We start from the raw sequence: 14,430 nt of genomic DNA on the forward strand, positions 1-14,430 counted from the left end.
AAAGTAATATAACAACTGATTGTACACCTTATTAACCCCAAAATGTCCAGCTACATCTCCATGAGCGGTTTTCAGAACCGTACCTCTCAGAGATTTCGGTACAACAACTTGAACAGATGCCTGACCCAACAATACCTCTTTACCAGATAGCCACTTCCTAAGTAGTATGCCATCTTCAACAAAGTACCCACTTGCTACTTCACCCATCTTTTTAGAAGGCAAAACAGAAGAAAACACTTCCTTTAGAGTGTCATCCTCCAGTTGAGCTTTAATCAGCTCCTTGGGTGAGGTGAAAGAAGAGAGAACAGAGAGGCCAGTCACTGATATCTTTGACTAATCTTCAGGCTTAGACTCCACATCCTGCAAAACATCAGAATTATTTTTGCTCATAGCACAAGTGACTGCACAAGAGACAAACACATCAGGAAACTGTGTAACAACAGTTTGGTCCTCTAAAGAGGGAGAAGCGGTTACCATTGGTGGCTGTGGCACACCTCTCCAAACACGCCCCCCAGCCAAGTTATTTCCTAATATAACCAATATCCCCTCTACTGGCAGTGAAGGTCGTACACCTACAACCACTGTACCACTAACCAGTTCAGACTAAAGAACTACTGTATGTAACCAGTACTTGAATCCGCAGAAAAGGGTAAAGCAGATCCCAAAAAATCTTGACAGGAACTTTATTACTGCCCCCAACAAGAGACACGTAACCATCTGTAATGAATGGAGCATACATTTGATTTTTATTACACAAACCTGCCTCTTCTTGTTTGAGGATATGCTCACCACCATTATCAGGAAGGTTAGTCATTTCAGACACTACTGAAGACAGCGCCGGCTTTGGTTCAGTCTTGACACGACTTAATTTTGCTTTTAAAGTAGGACAATCTTTTTTCCAATGACCTCTTTTAAGACAGTAAGCACACTGGTCATCTTTCTCAGAAAACTTTGGTTTTCTCACAGGCTTACCACCAATCAGAAATGAAGGGGATTCAGCATTCTCCGAAGAAGTCTCTGCACGACGCCAACGATTCCTTTTCACCTCACCCTTGTGCGTCAGAGAATACTCATCAGTGAGAATTGAAGCCTCCTCTGCAGTTTTAACTATTCGTTCTGTTATAAAAACAGCCACATTTTCAGATGGAGTATTCTTAAACTGTTCCAACAACATCAATTCATAAAGAGTCTCATAGGTATCTGCATGAGATGAGGAACACCACCGATCAAATTGAATGCGCAGATCTCTTGCAAACTCAGAAAAAGATTGTTGCCCTCCTTTACACAAAACTCTAAACCTCTGTCTATATGCTTCAGGAACTAGTTCATATGCTTTCAATACCACGTCCTTCACTTTTGTATAGATCTGACTATCCGCCACACTAAATGTAGAATAGGCTTTCTGAGCTTTACCTTGGAACACACACTGCAACAATATTGTTCGTTCACTATCTTTCCATCCCATCAAATTTGCTAAACGCTCAAATAAACCAAAGAAAGTGTCCAACTCATCTTCATTAAACTTGGGCATAAGATTAAGACTTCTTGCAACATCAAAACCCTGCAAAAATGAGCTACCCATTTGTGGTTGTGCAATACTAGGCCGAGCCTCTAGCTGACCATCTCTAATTAACTGCAGTGTCTCTGCTTCGATATCTAGTTTACGAAATTCAAGTTCCCGATTTCTTTCACTATTTTCCATTTCTCATAAATGCTCATAAATTAAGGAAGCACTACTTTTTTGAGGATTAACTTTCTCTTTAGGATCTTGAATTTCAGACACAGCTTGTTTCTCAGGCCTACATGTAAACACACCCAAATCTGCCAAGGCTGATTTTACAATAAGTCCCATACTCTCTTTTAGACGTTTTACTTTAGCTGTAATCCCAATGTCAAAATGTGCTGCTACCTCTATTAATTGGTCTTTAGACATTTTGGCTAACTCATCCTCAGTAGGATGTTTTAAAAACTCTTCTAACCCTGAGGCCATTTTATTTTACACAACTTACACAAACCTCGTTTTAACACAGATTCTAATTTCTCATAAGTCTTTTCCCACTACCAAAAAAAACACTAACTCAACCCTAAACTTTGTGCTTCAACCAAGAGCCGAGTTCCTTTAAACCCTTATACCAACAGCACTGATACCCCTCAGTTAACCAGAGAGATACAGTCCAGCGGCAGTGCCCTCAGCCCAGCATCAGCACAAAAATAACAAACTAAAATAAAAAAGGGTCAATGCAAAATGCGTTGCTACAACCTACTTGGAAAAAGACACCCTTTATGAGAAACAAACATCTAACCTCGCTACAATAAATAACCACTACATAATGCGGTCTCACCTCTCGTTACCGATCGAACAAGATTAACCCAATATCAATTTGCATTCAAACTCATAGAGAAGGTAGGCTACTTACCGATGTTTCACCAAAATAATGAGACAAACTTGAAAAACTCGGCAGCGAATAATAATCAAACGTTTGCAAGTTGCAAACCGACAGCACTAACAAATGGAGCAGCACGCACGTAGGTGATTCTAAACAGAGTCAAGTTCAGTGCGCGCGACAACAGCGTTCTCAATCAGCGGAAAAAAATCTTTAACCAAACTTTGAAACGGATGAGCCCCCAATTTTGTTACAGTTCGGCTCGTAACTGCAACAAAAAGGGCAATCACAACATAGATAAGGTTGCAAAGATATATATTAATTACATAGTTCCAGGGGAAACGTAATGAAATTAAAGAGGTGTTCAAATCCTAGGGCACCTGCCACGAGCCCATTCCTGCGAAACGCAAGAGAAAGAACAACAAAATCACGAAAAACCCCCACACCCTATGGTTAGTGAACAGGCATATTAAATACCCAAAGCCCATCCAGCCCAGGTGTTAACAATCTCACAAATCACAGACAGACAGTGACGAACAACAATCAGAAAGCAAAACAAAACACGTGTAGTGCCTGGACTAAATCATGATGAGTCAACTCGGCTCGGAGCTTCAGAATGCTTTTAGCCTTTTAAAGTTTTGAATACAAATTAATGCCTGGCTCCAATAAGTCTGAGTTAAAAGGCCTCACTGTCGCTTTTATGACCGGCCGAGGTAACACAGGCCGCACCGTTATCGCCCTTTTGGAACTTCGAACAGATTCCAATCTGTCCAGGCCCAACTCTCTTCCACCTCCCCATGAAGAGACTGTGACATGATTCATTGCAATTCACACAACACACACACACACACACACACACACACACACACACACACACACACACACACACACACACACACACACACACGTTTGTTTTTGTGAAATGTGAGGACAGTCCATAGGCGTAATGGTTTTTATACCGTACAAACCGTATTTTCTATCCCCTTACACTGCCCCTGCCCCTAAACCTAACCCTCACAGGAGACTGTGCAGTTCACTTTCTGTGAAAAAAACCTCATTCTGTGTGATTTATAAGCATTTTGAAAAGTGAGGACATGGGGAACGTCCTCATATTTCACCCTCTTTTTGTAATACCTATGTCATACCCATGTCATTATACACATTTGTGTCCTGATATTTCACGAAAACATGCCCACACACACACACACACACACACACACACACACACACACACACACACACACACACACACACACACACACACACACACACACACACACACACACACACACACACACACACACACACACACACACACACACACACACACACACACTCCTCTTTATGTAACTTGTAATTCAATCATACCAGAAATATATATGATGATCCCCTTTTATATGAATGTTGACCACAAAGTATGTATGTGTTTGTGCGATGTTAAAGTCATCTTGAATGCTGAAATTGCTCTGTAAAGAATATTTCCGATTGTATGCCTTCGAACCAAAGCATGTTTGATATGTAAATGTTTCTCTTTCTTTGTCTTAATCAGCGATGCCCAGTATATATACACCAAGTATGTATACCGACCAAGCTCCGGAAGGACCAAACGGAGAGAGAGCTTCAGCGCACAAACACTCTGAGAAACACCAACGCACGCATCTTGCTTTACACCACACAAAGAAACCATATAAGTATCAATTCTATCGAAATTTAGATGTGCGTTAAGATTTGAACCCCTGTTTAAGGTGATAATTGTTCTTGCTAGCTCTATGGTTATGTTGGTGAAATTGCCATTCCTCTGTCCTTCCTCTATTTCTATTCTCTTCATTCTTTTTCGTTACTTTCGTTATTCTGTATATACATGTATTCTTTATTTAATCATAGCCTAGTGTCAATTATTAAAACCATTGTATCCAAGTTTTGATTGTCATTGTTGTCGCTCACAAACACAAGTCCCTTTAATGTTAGATCTAAGCTATGAGCTCTTATAAGTATCTTTGAATGCTGTAATTAATATCATAGTTCGGAAAGTTTATCCTTTGTGGTCAAAGGGATAAACTTTCTGAAAATTGGGTAGAAGACCTTGTGAGAGTTGATAAGGATTGTACTGCTCGTTCGTTAAACTGAACGGATCAGAGGAATTTTGAATCAACTCCTTAGAGGTTACTCTGTGATTATTTAATATAGATATAAATCTGTAGTTAATTTGCAATAAATTGTTGTTAACCATATATATATATATATATATATATATATATATATATATATATATATATATATATATATATATATATATATATATATACTGTATATATATATTGCATAAATACCTAGGTTAGGTATTCCTTTTTATTGGGGGATTTTGGAGATTTACGATTCGATTATAACCTGTTATGATTAATCATAAATCCCTAAATATTAATACCCATAATACCCTATTGAGCTAAATTTAGTTTAATAATATATGTAACCCAAAAAAAACGCTACACACGGTAAGACCGTGACAATATCCACCGCTTGGAGCTGCTGATCCTAATATTATCTCCCTACTCCCGCTGTACAGACAACAACTGAAACAACCAGTTTCAGTCCACAATACTACAGCGCCCCACAGTGGTCAGGGGATGCCATCACCTGTTTACAGGGTTTGTTGGCTTGTACAGATTGGGACATCTTTGATGGGAATCTGAATGACAGTTTCTGTTATTACTGATTACATCAAATTTTGTATCAGCATGTGTATCCCGGTTAAAACAGTACGAAAATATCCTAACTCCAAGCCATGGATTTCACCCCAAATAAAACAATGTCTTAAAGAAAAACATTAAGCATTCAGAGAGAAGAACTGGGTTAGCCTGAAATTGGCAACCCGCAATATGAAGAATGAGGTATTCAGGGCAAAACTGAAATACAAGGACAGACTTAAAAATGTATTCTCCAATATGAACACAAAACAAGCATTTCAGAAAGTACGGACACTAACAGGATGTGAAATTAGAAATACTGCATGTGCAAATACTGCAATGGATCCAGCATTATTTGTAAAATAACTCAATACATTCTATGCTCGTTTTGACAAGCAGGATTTTTCAACTGATTGTGAAAGGTTCCCTTTCAGTTGGTCACGTTTGACGTATGTCGGAACTGACCGACGAATTGGGATCTGTTTTCAGAGACCAATCTACTTAGAGTGTATACAGCTTTACAGGGGGTATGGCTTATCTAAATGAGATGTAAATTAGCCCTATTGTCACTCCCAGCAGGTGAGAACAAAATCTTTAGAGGCAAATTTCTCCCTGTTAAGCTTTTTTGAGTGCCTACTTTCAAATGGACACAACTTCTCCAAATATTATCAGATTTCCATGTGTTACACATCACTGGAAAGCTTGGAGACTACACTTTCATAATCTGTAAATAACTCAAAATGCTCCAGAACCGACTTGTGTCCCTACCTTCCGTGACTGGTCACAAATGAACTTCAGATGTCACAGAATCGCAAGTTACTAAACCTAACAATAATATGTGAACTAACTTATAACTAACCAGATTGACTTTATTTCTGTTTTAATGAAAATAATAGTTTCGTTGGAAGTCATCATAATGTGTCAATGCAGGCATGATAAGTGTTTGCTTTAGTTGGGCTCTTGACCTTTGACTCTGTAACATTAGTATTTCTCTGGCTGCTTTAGCTCTGGCTGCTCATAGCGATCTGTCGAATGTTACCGCTATTGTGTATTATGTACTAAGTATTGAAGTCTCTGTATTCATTATTTACTTCTATTATGTAGATATCGTGTCTACATGATATCTATTGTATTATTTACTTAGATGTTTCAAAGTAAAGCTTGCACAAATAAAATCATGGTTTGATTCTATATATATTATTTGAGTTCAAATAAATTTAATGAATAATTAATAAATTGTTAAATTTAAGAAAAACTACAAATGATTGTGTTTCACATACATTAATTAACTGTAAATTGCTTTGCAGTATTATTCTATAATCAATTTTACAGCAATTAACAATATTTTTACAGGATTGTTTTGGTAATTTTTTGGCCAGTAAATTCCTGTAAATTGTACAGTAATTTTTTTCTACTGTAATTTTACAGTATCTTTTCAGTAGTGCACTGTATTTTTACAGTACAATTGTAACTAATGATTTACAGTACCCTTGTAAATTTACAGTCTTACTGGCAACCAAAATTGCCAGTAAATTGCTGTAAATTTACAGTAAATTGTTTACAGTGATTGCATCAAACAGTTACAAACACCACACAAGGGGTGTTCCTTAAAATTGCCACAACTATATAATCCTATGACAATCAGAGACATTCAGCTTACTTAAGACAAATTATACTTTTTTTATTTACAGGGAGTGCAGAATTATTAGGCACGTTGATTTTCTGATCATATTTTTTTTCCAGGCACATTTGACCAATTCCAAACCACAGTAATCCTAATAACTACTATTGATTTAGTATTTAATAATGTATAAGTGATATATAATTGTTCATGAAGGCCGGAAATGAAAATCACCTTATATTCAGGTGTGCAGAATTATTAGGCATGTTCCCTTTCGTTCAGTCACTACGACGTAACGTTAGTGACTAACGAATGGGGGTTTCGCTTAGAAGCCTATCAACTTCGAGCTTTGAGAAAACGCCCAATGGCGTGCCAATGCCATGGGCATGCGGAATTTGCATACGTAACTCCGCCTCACTGCGTGAGTATATAAGGAAGTACGAGGCAATATCGCATTATGTTTCTGCTTTCGGAGCCAAGAGTACCTACCTCTTCACTCCTACAGCCTTCTGAGACTCTGTCAGCTTCTTCGAGACGAGCAGCTTTCCAGTCGGTGTTGGTGTGACGGCGCGTTCCAGTGATCGCATACTTCCTGCCTGCTGATCTGTGCAGTGGTCCGCCTGACAGCTGGTGTGTGTTTCCCTGGGCACTTCGGCATCGACTGCAAAGTTTCCTCTCACAAAAGAGCTTGCACGTGACGCGTCCTTTTCAGGATGTTTCGTCCGTGCACTTCTTGGTGCGGTAGATCGCTTTTTTCTTTTGACGGGCACGAGCGCTGTGTGACGTGTTTGGGCTTTCAGCACGCTCAGGCAGCGCTTGTGGATGACTCATGTTCCCTCTGCGGGAACCTGGCCATCTCAGTGCTTGGATCGAGACTCCGTGAATTCCGTGCTGATGCCCGAGCATTGCCCGAGTCAGACCCAGAATTGACAGCCATGCTGTCTCGGGCCGCCGCAGCGCTTGGACTGGAGTGGAACCCTCCGCTTCGGCCCGAGCGTTCGCGGTTGGATGATTGGTTTTTGGGGGCGGCGCGTCCGGACACCCGTCCGGCCGCTCCTCCAATACCTTTCTTCCCCGAGGTGCATGAAGAGGTCGCGCGTTCCTGGAAGTCCCCGTTGTCTTCCCTTGAACGTTTGGCGGCCTCTTCCGCCTTCACCTCCCTCGATGGAGCCGCGGCTCATGGGTACACTGGGGTCCCCCCAGTCGAACGTTCTGTTGCGATGCAACTGTGTCCACAGAGCGCTTCGTCCTGGCGTGGTGACCCAAAGCACCCCTCCAAGGCCTGTAGGTTTTCGTCATCCCTGGTGGCGAAGTCCTATAGAGCTGCGGGGCAGGCCGCCGCTTCTTTGCATACCATGGCAACTCTTCAGGCTTACCAGGCCAAGTTGCTGTGTGATATGCACGAGAGAGGGGCTGATCCAGGACTCAGCAATGAGTTGCGTGCCGCCACCGACCTCGCTCTCCGGGCGACGAAGGTGACCGCACGCTCCCTGGGTCAGGTGATGTCCACAAATGTGGTCCAGGAGAGACACCTATGGCTCAACCTGTCTGATATGCGTGACGCTGAGCGAACCCGTTTCCTCAACGCCCCCATATCGCAGGATGGGCTATTCGGCGGAGCGGTCGAGAGCTTCGCCCAACAGTTCTCGGCCGCTCAGAAGCAGACTGAGGCGATAAAACACATCCTGCCCCGGCGGTCAGCTGCTGCCTCCACCCCACCGCCCGCGCAGGTGCCTCAGCCTGCTCGCCGCCGAGGACGTCCTCCTGCGGCCCCCTCTACCTCTGCGCCACCCAAGCAGCAGCCTCCACCCGGGCCGCGCAGAGGCAGCCGCAGGAAGGCGTCCCAGTCCGCTCCAGCCCCGCAGCCCGCGAAGAAACGCCAGGCTAAGCGGCGCTCCTGATGCGGACGGCTCAGGGATGGGCAGTTCTTTCCAGGAGACGGCGGCAGGGCCGCTCCTTCCCCCGGTGGAGGGCCGGGGGAGAATCTTTTGTTCAGCTGCTGGCCCCCGGGTCAGCAGCACCCTAATGTGGTTAAAGAAAGAACTGACAAACCCATCCCTGAGCCCCCAGAGATCGGTGACGGCAGTGCGCGCCACCCTCGGGTCTCGCCACTCTCGTCCCTCTCTGTCGCCAGCCCCCTGGCAGAGCAGACCCCAGTGGAACGCGAGTCCTTCCCTGGTCTCCTCTGTCAGGGCGCAGCCGTTAACCGTGCTCCGACCCCGGGACGCCCAACAGCCTCCCTTGTCCGCGCCGGTAACGCTGCCTCGCTGCCCCACCCAGGGTACGCCTACTGTCCGTATGACCCCGTTGGTGCAGTCTCTGGAAGCCTGGCTTCAGCTTCCGGGGCTGTCCCGCTGGGTTGCCCGGACCGTCAGGCTCGGCTACGCGATTCAGTTCGCGCAGGCTCCTCCCCGTTACAGGGGAGTCCGCTATACCGTGACCGGGGCCCATGCCCCCGTCATGCGTGCGGAGATTGCCATTCTACTGGCGAAGGGTGCGATCGAGCCTGTCCCTCCAGCCGAAATGAAGTTGGGGTTCTACAGCCCCTACTTCATTGTACCCAAGAAAACCGGTGGGTTACGGCCAATCCTGGACCTTCGCATCTTGAACCGATCCCTTCACCGGCTTCCGTTCAAGATGTTGACTGCGAAACGCCTTTTCGAATGCGTTCGTCCGTACGATTGGTTTGCAGCGATCGACCTGAAGGACGCCTACTTCCATGTCTCCATCCTTCCTCGACACAGACCGTTCCTACGGTTTGCTTTCGAGGGGCGGGCATACCAGTACGCGGTTCTCCCATTCGGGTTATCTCTGTCCCCTCGCGTCTTCACGAAGGTCGCCGAGGCAGCCCTTGCGCCCCTTCGGCAGCACGGGGTCCGCATCCTGAACTACCTCGACGACTGGCTCATACTAGGCCACTCTCGAGAGCAGGTTTGCGGACACAGAGATCTGGTTCTCCACCACTTAGCCCGTCTGGGCCTTCGGGTCAACTGGGAAAAGAGCAAACTGGACCCCAGCGCCTTCTGCATGTCAATTGCCTCGAGTTGCTGGCAGTACGGTTCGCCCTGCACCGCTTCCGAGCGCTGCTGAAGGGCCAACATGTGCTTGTCCGGACAGACAACACGGCCGTAGTAGCGTACATCAACCACCAGGGCGGTCTACGCTCCCGCCGTATGTCTCAACTCGCCCGCCATCTCATCCTATGGAGTCAGAAGCGCCTGAGGTCCCTTCATGCTGTCCATATTCCGGGAGTCCTGAACCACGCAGCCGACGAGCTCTCGCGGTTTCAGCCTCTCCCGGGAGAATGGAGACTCCATCCCCGGACGGTTCAGCTGATTTGGGAACAGTTCGGCGACGCACAGGTAGATCTGTTTGCCTCCCACGACTCTTCCAACTGCAGCCTGTATTATTCCCTGACCGAGTGCACGCTCGGCACGGATGCACTGGCGCACAGCTGGCCGCGGGGCCTACGCAAATATGCGTTCCCCCCAGTGAGCCTACTCGCACAGCTTCTGTGCAAGATCAGGGAGGACAAGGAGCAGGTCCTTTTGGTCGCCCCATACTGGCATGGCCGGACCTGGTTCCCCGAACTCATACTCCTTGCGACAGCCCCTCCCTGGCCAATTCCTCTGAGACCGGACCTCCTTACTCAGAGATGGGGCACCCATTGGCACCCGCGTCCCGACCTTTGGAACCTCCACGTGTGGCTCCTAGACGGGACGCGGCAGGTTTGAGTGGCCTACCACCTGCGGTGGTCGCCACCATCACTTCCGCTAGGGCAGAGTCCACTCGGCATGCCTATGCATTGAAGTGGAACCTCTTCGTCACCTGGTGCTCTTCCCGCCAAGAAGACCCCTGGAAATGCCCGATCGGGTCCGTGCTTGAGTTTCTCCAAGAGGGGCTGGAGCGAAGGCTGTCTCCCTCCACCCTCAAGGTATATGTGGCTGCAATATCTGCCAACCACGATCTCTTGGAGAACAAGAAGGTAAGTCAGCACGACCTGGTCATCAGGTTCCTGAGGGGAGCCAGGAGACAGAATCCTCCTCGCTCTCCTCTCGTACCCTCTTGGGACCTCGCAGTGGTGTTAACTGCTCTGCAGAGACCTCCCTTTGAGCCTTTGCGGTCGGTCGATATTAAGTTTCTGTCTATGAAGACGGCTCTGCTGACCGCATTGGCCTCAGTCAAGAGGGTCGGGGACCTGCAGGCATTTTCGGTTGACGAAGCGTGCCTGGAATTCGGGCCGGCTAACTCTCACGTGATCCTGAGACCCCGGCCTGGATATGTGCCCAAGGTTCCCACCACTCCGTTTAAGGACCAGGTGGTGAACCTGCAAGCGCTGCCTTTGGAGGAGGCAGACCCAGCCTTGGCATTGCTCTGTCCAGTACGCGCCCTCCGCGCCTACGTAGACATGACGCAGTGTTTCAGGACCTCAGACCAGCTCTTTGTCTGTTATGGAGGAGAGCGGAAGGGAAGTGCTCTCTCAAAGCAAAGGCTGTCTCACTGGATAGTGGACACCATTGCTTTGGCTTACCAGCAGCAAGGCCGACCATGTCCCCTTGGTGTGAGGGCACACTCCACCCGGAGTGTGGCCTCCTCTTGGGCTCTAGCGCATGGCGCCTCGCTAGCAGACATCTGCAGAGCTGCAGGCTGGGCGACACCCAACACATTCGCCAGATTCTATAATCTCCGAGTGGAGCCAGTGTCCGAGGGGCCGGTGATGGGCCAGGCTCAGGTGTCTTCGCTTGCTCGCCACTCCACTCCACGGACTGGATACGTGCGATATTTTCCTCAGGTGAGCTCCCCGAGAGCCCTGAGCTCCTCCAGCACTGTCGACGCCGACATCAGTTCAGTCTGCCCTTTCGAGCCCAGACCCTCATGTCCGGCCAGGTGCCCCATGTGCATGGTTCCCTCCGGCGACCCCCACATGTGTATTTCACCGTAAGTCTCCGCAGTGAGCGGGTTTCTTCCCTTGGCGTGTCCCCGCCACCCCTAGGGTTAAAAATCCACCTTCGGCTGGTACCCTAGAGATCTTCCATATGCAACCCTCAGCGGGTCATATGTGTCTCTTAAGTCCTCCCCACGGGTAGGCATTTTTGGCATTTCCTCACTGGGATATGCTTCCCAGTGTACCTTGGTATTCCTGTGTTAAGTGGGAGTCCTTCGTCCGTACTAGTCTTACGACAGGGTACTCACACTTACGCAGGGCACTGGAAGACAGCTGAGTGGCGGGATTATATTGGGACCCCCATTCGTTAGTCACTAACGTTACGTCATAATGACTGAACGAAAGGGAACGTCTCGGTTACGGATGTAACCCTTGTTCCCTGAGGAGGGAACGGAGACGTAACGTCCCCTTGCCACATCAGTTGTGCTACCTGGAAGCAAGGAGTTCAGTCTTGGCTCCTCAAGCAGGTAACATAATGCGATATTGCCTCGTACTTCCTTATATACTCATGCAGTGAGGCGGAGTTACGTATGCAAATTCCGCATGCCCATGGCATTGGCACGCCATTGGGCGTTTTCTCAAAGCTCGAAGTTGATAGGCTTCTAAGCGAAACCCCCATTCGTAAGTCACTAACGTTACGTCTCCGTTCCCTCCTCAGGGAACGAGGGTTACATCCGTAACCGAGACGTTTTCTTTTACAGATAAATTGAGCCAAAAAAGAGATTTAACTCAGACTGAAAAGTCAAAAAGTATTAAATGCCCATGAGAAGGATGCAATACTAATGCAATACTAGACATTGCAGTTAAGGCATGACCATTGGACAGTGAAATGCTCGTTGGGTCAGCAGGGTCAGACAAAAATCTAAATGTGGCGGAGAAAAGACACCTATTAACCGCAAAAGAATTAAGAATTAAGGTGAAGAATTAAGGGTGAAACCATCAGGAACCCTTTAGTCTCCAGCGCCACCATTTTCCAGAGCTGCAACCTACCTGGAGTCTCCAGAAGTGCAAGGTGTCAGGATCTCAGAGACTTCAGTTAGGTAAAGAATCCTAAAAAATGACCCCCACTAGATAAGAATCACAAGCTGAAGTGTTGTAAAATACATGAAGCCTGCTTTTTTATAGGCTTTATAGGTTTTATAGGTTGAGAGTGACTCTTGAAGGACCAGCACCACATCCTCTAGTACCACTGTTTGAAGAATTCATCTTCCAGAATCTGGCAGTACGTTTTGGGAGTTCATTTTAGTCCATCCTGAAGTCCTTTTTGCAGAGATGGACTAAAAATGAACTCCCAAAACGTACTGCCAAATTCTGGAAGATGAATTCTTCAAACAGTGGTGCAAGAGGATGTGGTGCTGGTCCTTCAAGAGTCACTCTCAACCTATCTGTCCATAAAGCCTATAAAAAAAACTTCTTCATGTATTTTACAACACTTCAGCTTGTGATTCTTATCTAGTGGGGGTCATTTTTTAGGATTCTTTACCTAACTGAAGTCTCTGAGATCCTGACACCTTGCACTTCTGGAGACTCCAGGTAGGTTGCAGCTTTGGAAAATGGTGGCGCCGGAGACTAAAGGGTTCCTGATGGTTTCACCCTTAATTCTTCACCTTAATTCTTAATTCTTTTGCAGTTAACAGGTGTCTTTTCTTCACCACCTGTTTTTGTCTGACCCTGCTGACCCAACGAGCATTTCACTGTCCAATGGTCATGCCTTAACTGCAATGTCTAGTATTGCATTAATATTGCATCCTTCTCATGGGCATTTAATACTTTTTGACTTTTCAGTCTGAGTTAAATCTCTTTTTTGGCTCAATTTATCTGTAAAATAAAACATGCCTAATAATTCTGCACACCTGAATATAAGGTGATTTTGATTTCCGGGCTTCATGAACAATTATATATCACTTATACATTATTAAATACTAAATCAATAGTAGTTATTAGGATTACTGTGGTTTGGAATTGGTCAAATGTGCCTGGAAAAAAAATATGATCAGAAAATCAACGTGCCTAATAATTCTGCACTCCCTGTATTCACATAAAGATTGTACAACTAAACTTCCCCTTTCCCTTCCCCCTTTTACTCGAATCATTTAGAAAACAGCCACATATTGCACTTCCTCTGAAATGTCCTTCTTTTGACATGCTATATAAAATTTCGAAAAAAGAACACAGTTATTTTGTGGAATGGGTTCTTCTTCATTAAACTTTTAATATGTAAGAGCAACTGTAATGAAAGATTTTACTTTTTAATCTAAATTGTGAAGCTGACACTATATAGTTATTTAACATTCATCTTTGGACTTTGACTGCTGTGTGTTAGTTGCAGAGTGTTACCTGGCCCCGCCATGAAATTTGACGTTGACACTTCCCACACTTGCTGCACAGTTGGTCATGCTGACTGTTGGGCGGCCAGTGTCATCACTCATGACTGCAATAGTGGTGCTAATCGTCAGTTCATTCACAGCCAGATCAAATGATCCACTGTCTTTTCTGTGTACAAAGATATCAGATATTTAGCATATTACATTTCCCCCCCTGAATTTAACTCATTAAGCTAGTGCGAATAAATAATGTCTTTACTTACATGATCCTGAGGTATTTGACTCTCCAGTTGCCATGCAGATTGATGTAGACGTGGTCAATTGAAAGAATGACTCCAGTGTCAGGAACTAACCCCAGTGCTGATTTGGGAAGTCCCAGGTTTACAATCTGCATCCTATGATGTGAATATTGGTGAAGCTTTTACTATATGCTATTACAAGCATATTACCAGCAATACAGTAATCCTTATGC

The 14,430-nt window shown here is 45.6% G+C and overlaps 1 protein-coding gene across 1 annotated transcript in view; it reads right to left on the bottom strand.

Annotated features, from left to right (window-relative positions):
• Positions 1-14,430, bottom strand: part of LOC307142845 (bactericidal permeability-increasing protein-like) — a 282,251-nt gene that overhangs the window by 71,192 nt on the left and 196,629 nt on the right. The window contains exons 4-5 of the mRNA XM_079843979.1: positions 14,222-14,353; positions 13,972-14,127 (exon numbers count right to left, since the gene is read on the bottom strand). Of these exons, the coding sequence (XP_079700105.1) occupies positions 13,972-14,127; positions 14,222-14,353 (288 nt within the window). The remainder of the gene's footprint in view (positions 1-13,971; positions 14,128-14,221; positions 14,354-14,430) is intronic.

This window comes from Gobio gobio, assembly GCF_949357685.1.
Source record: "Gobio gobio genome assembly, chromosome: 19".
In the NCBI taxonomy this organism is placed as follows: Eukaryota; Metazoa; Chordata; class Actinopteri; order Cypriniformes; family Gobionidae; genus Gobio; species Gobio gobio.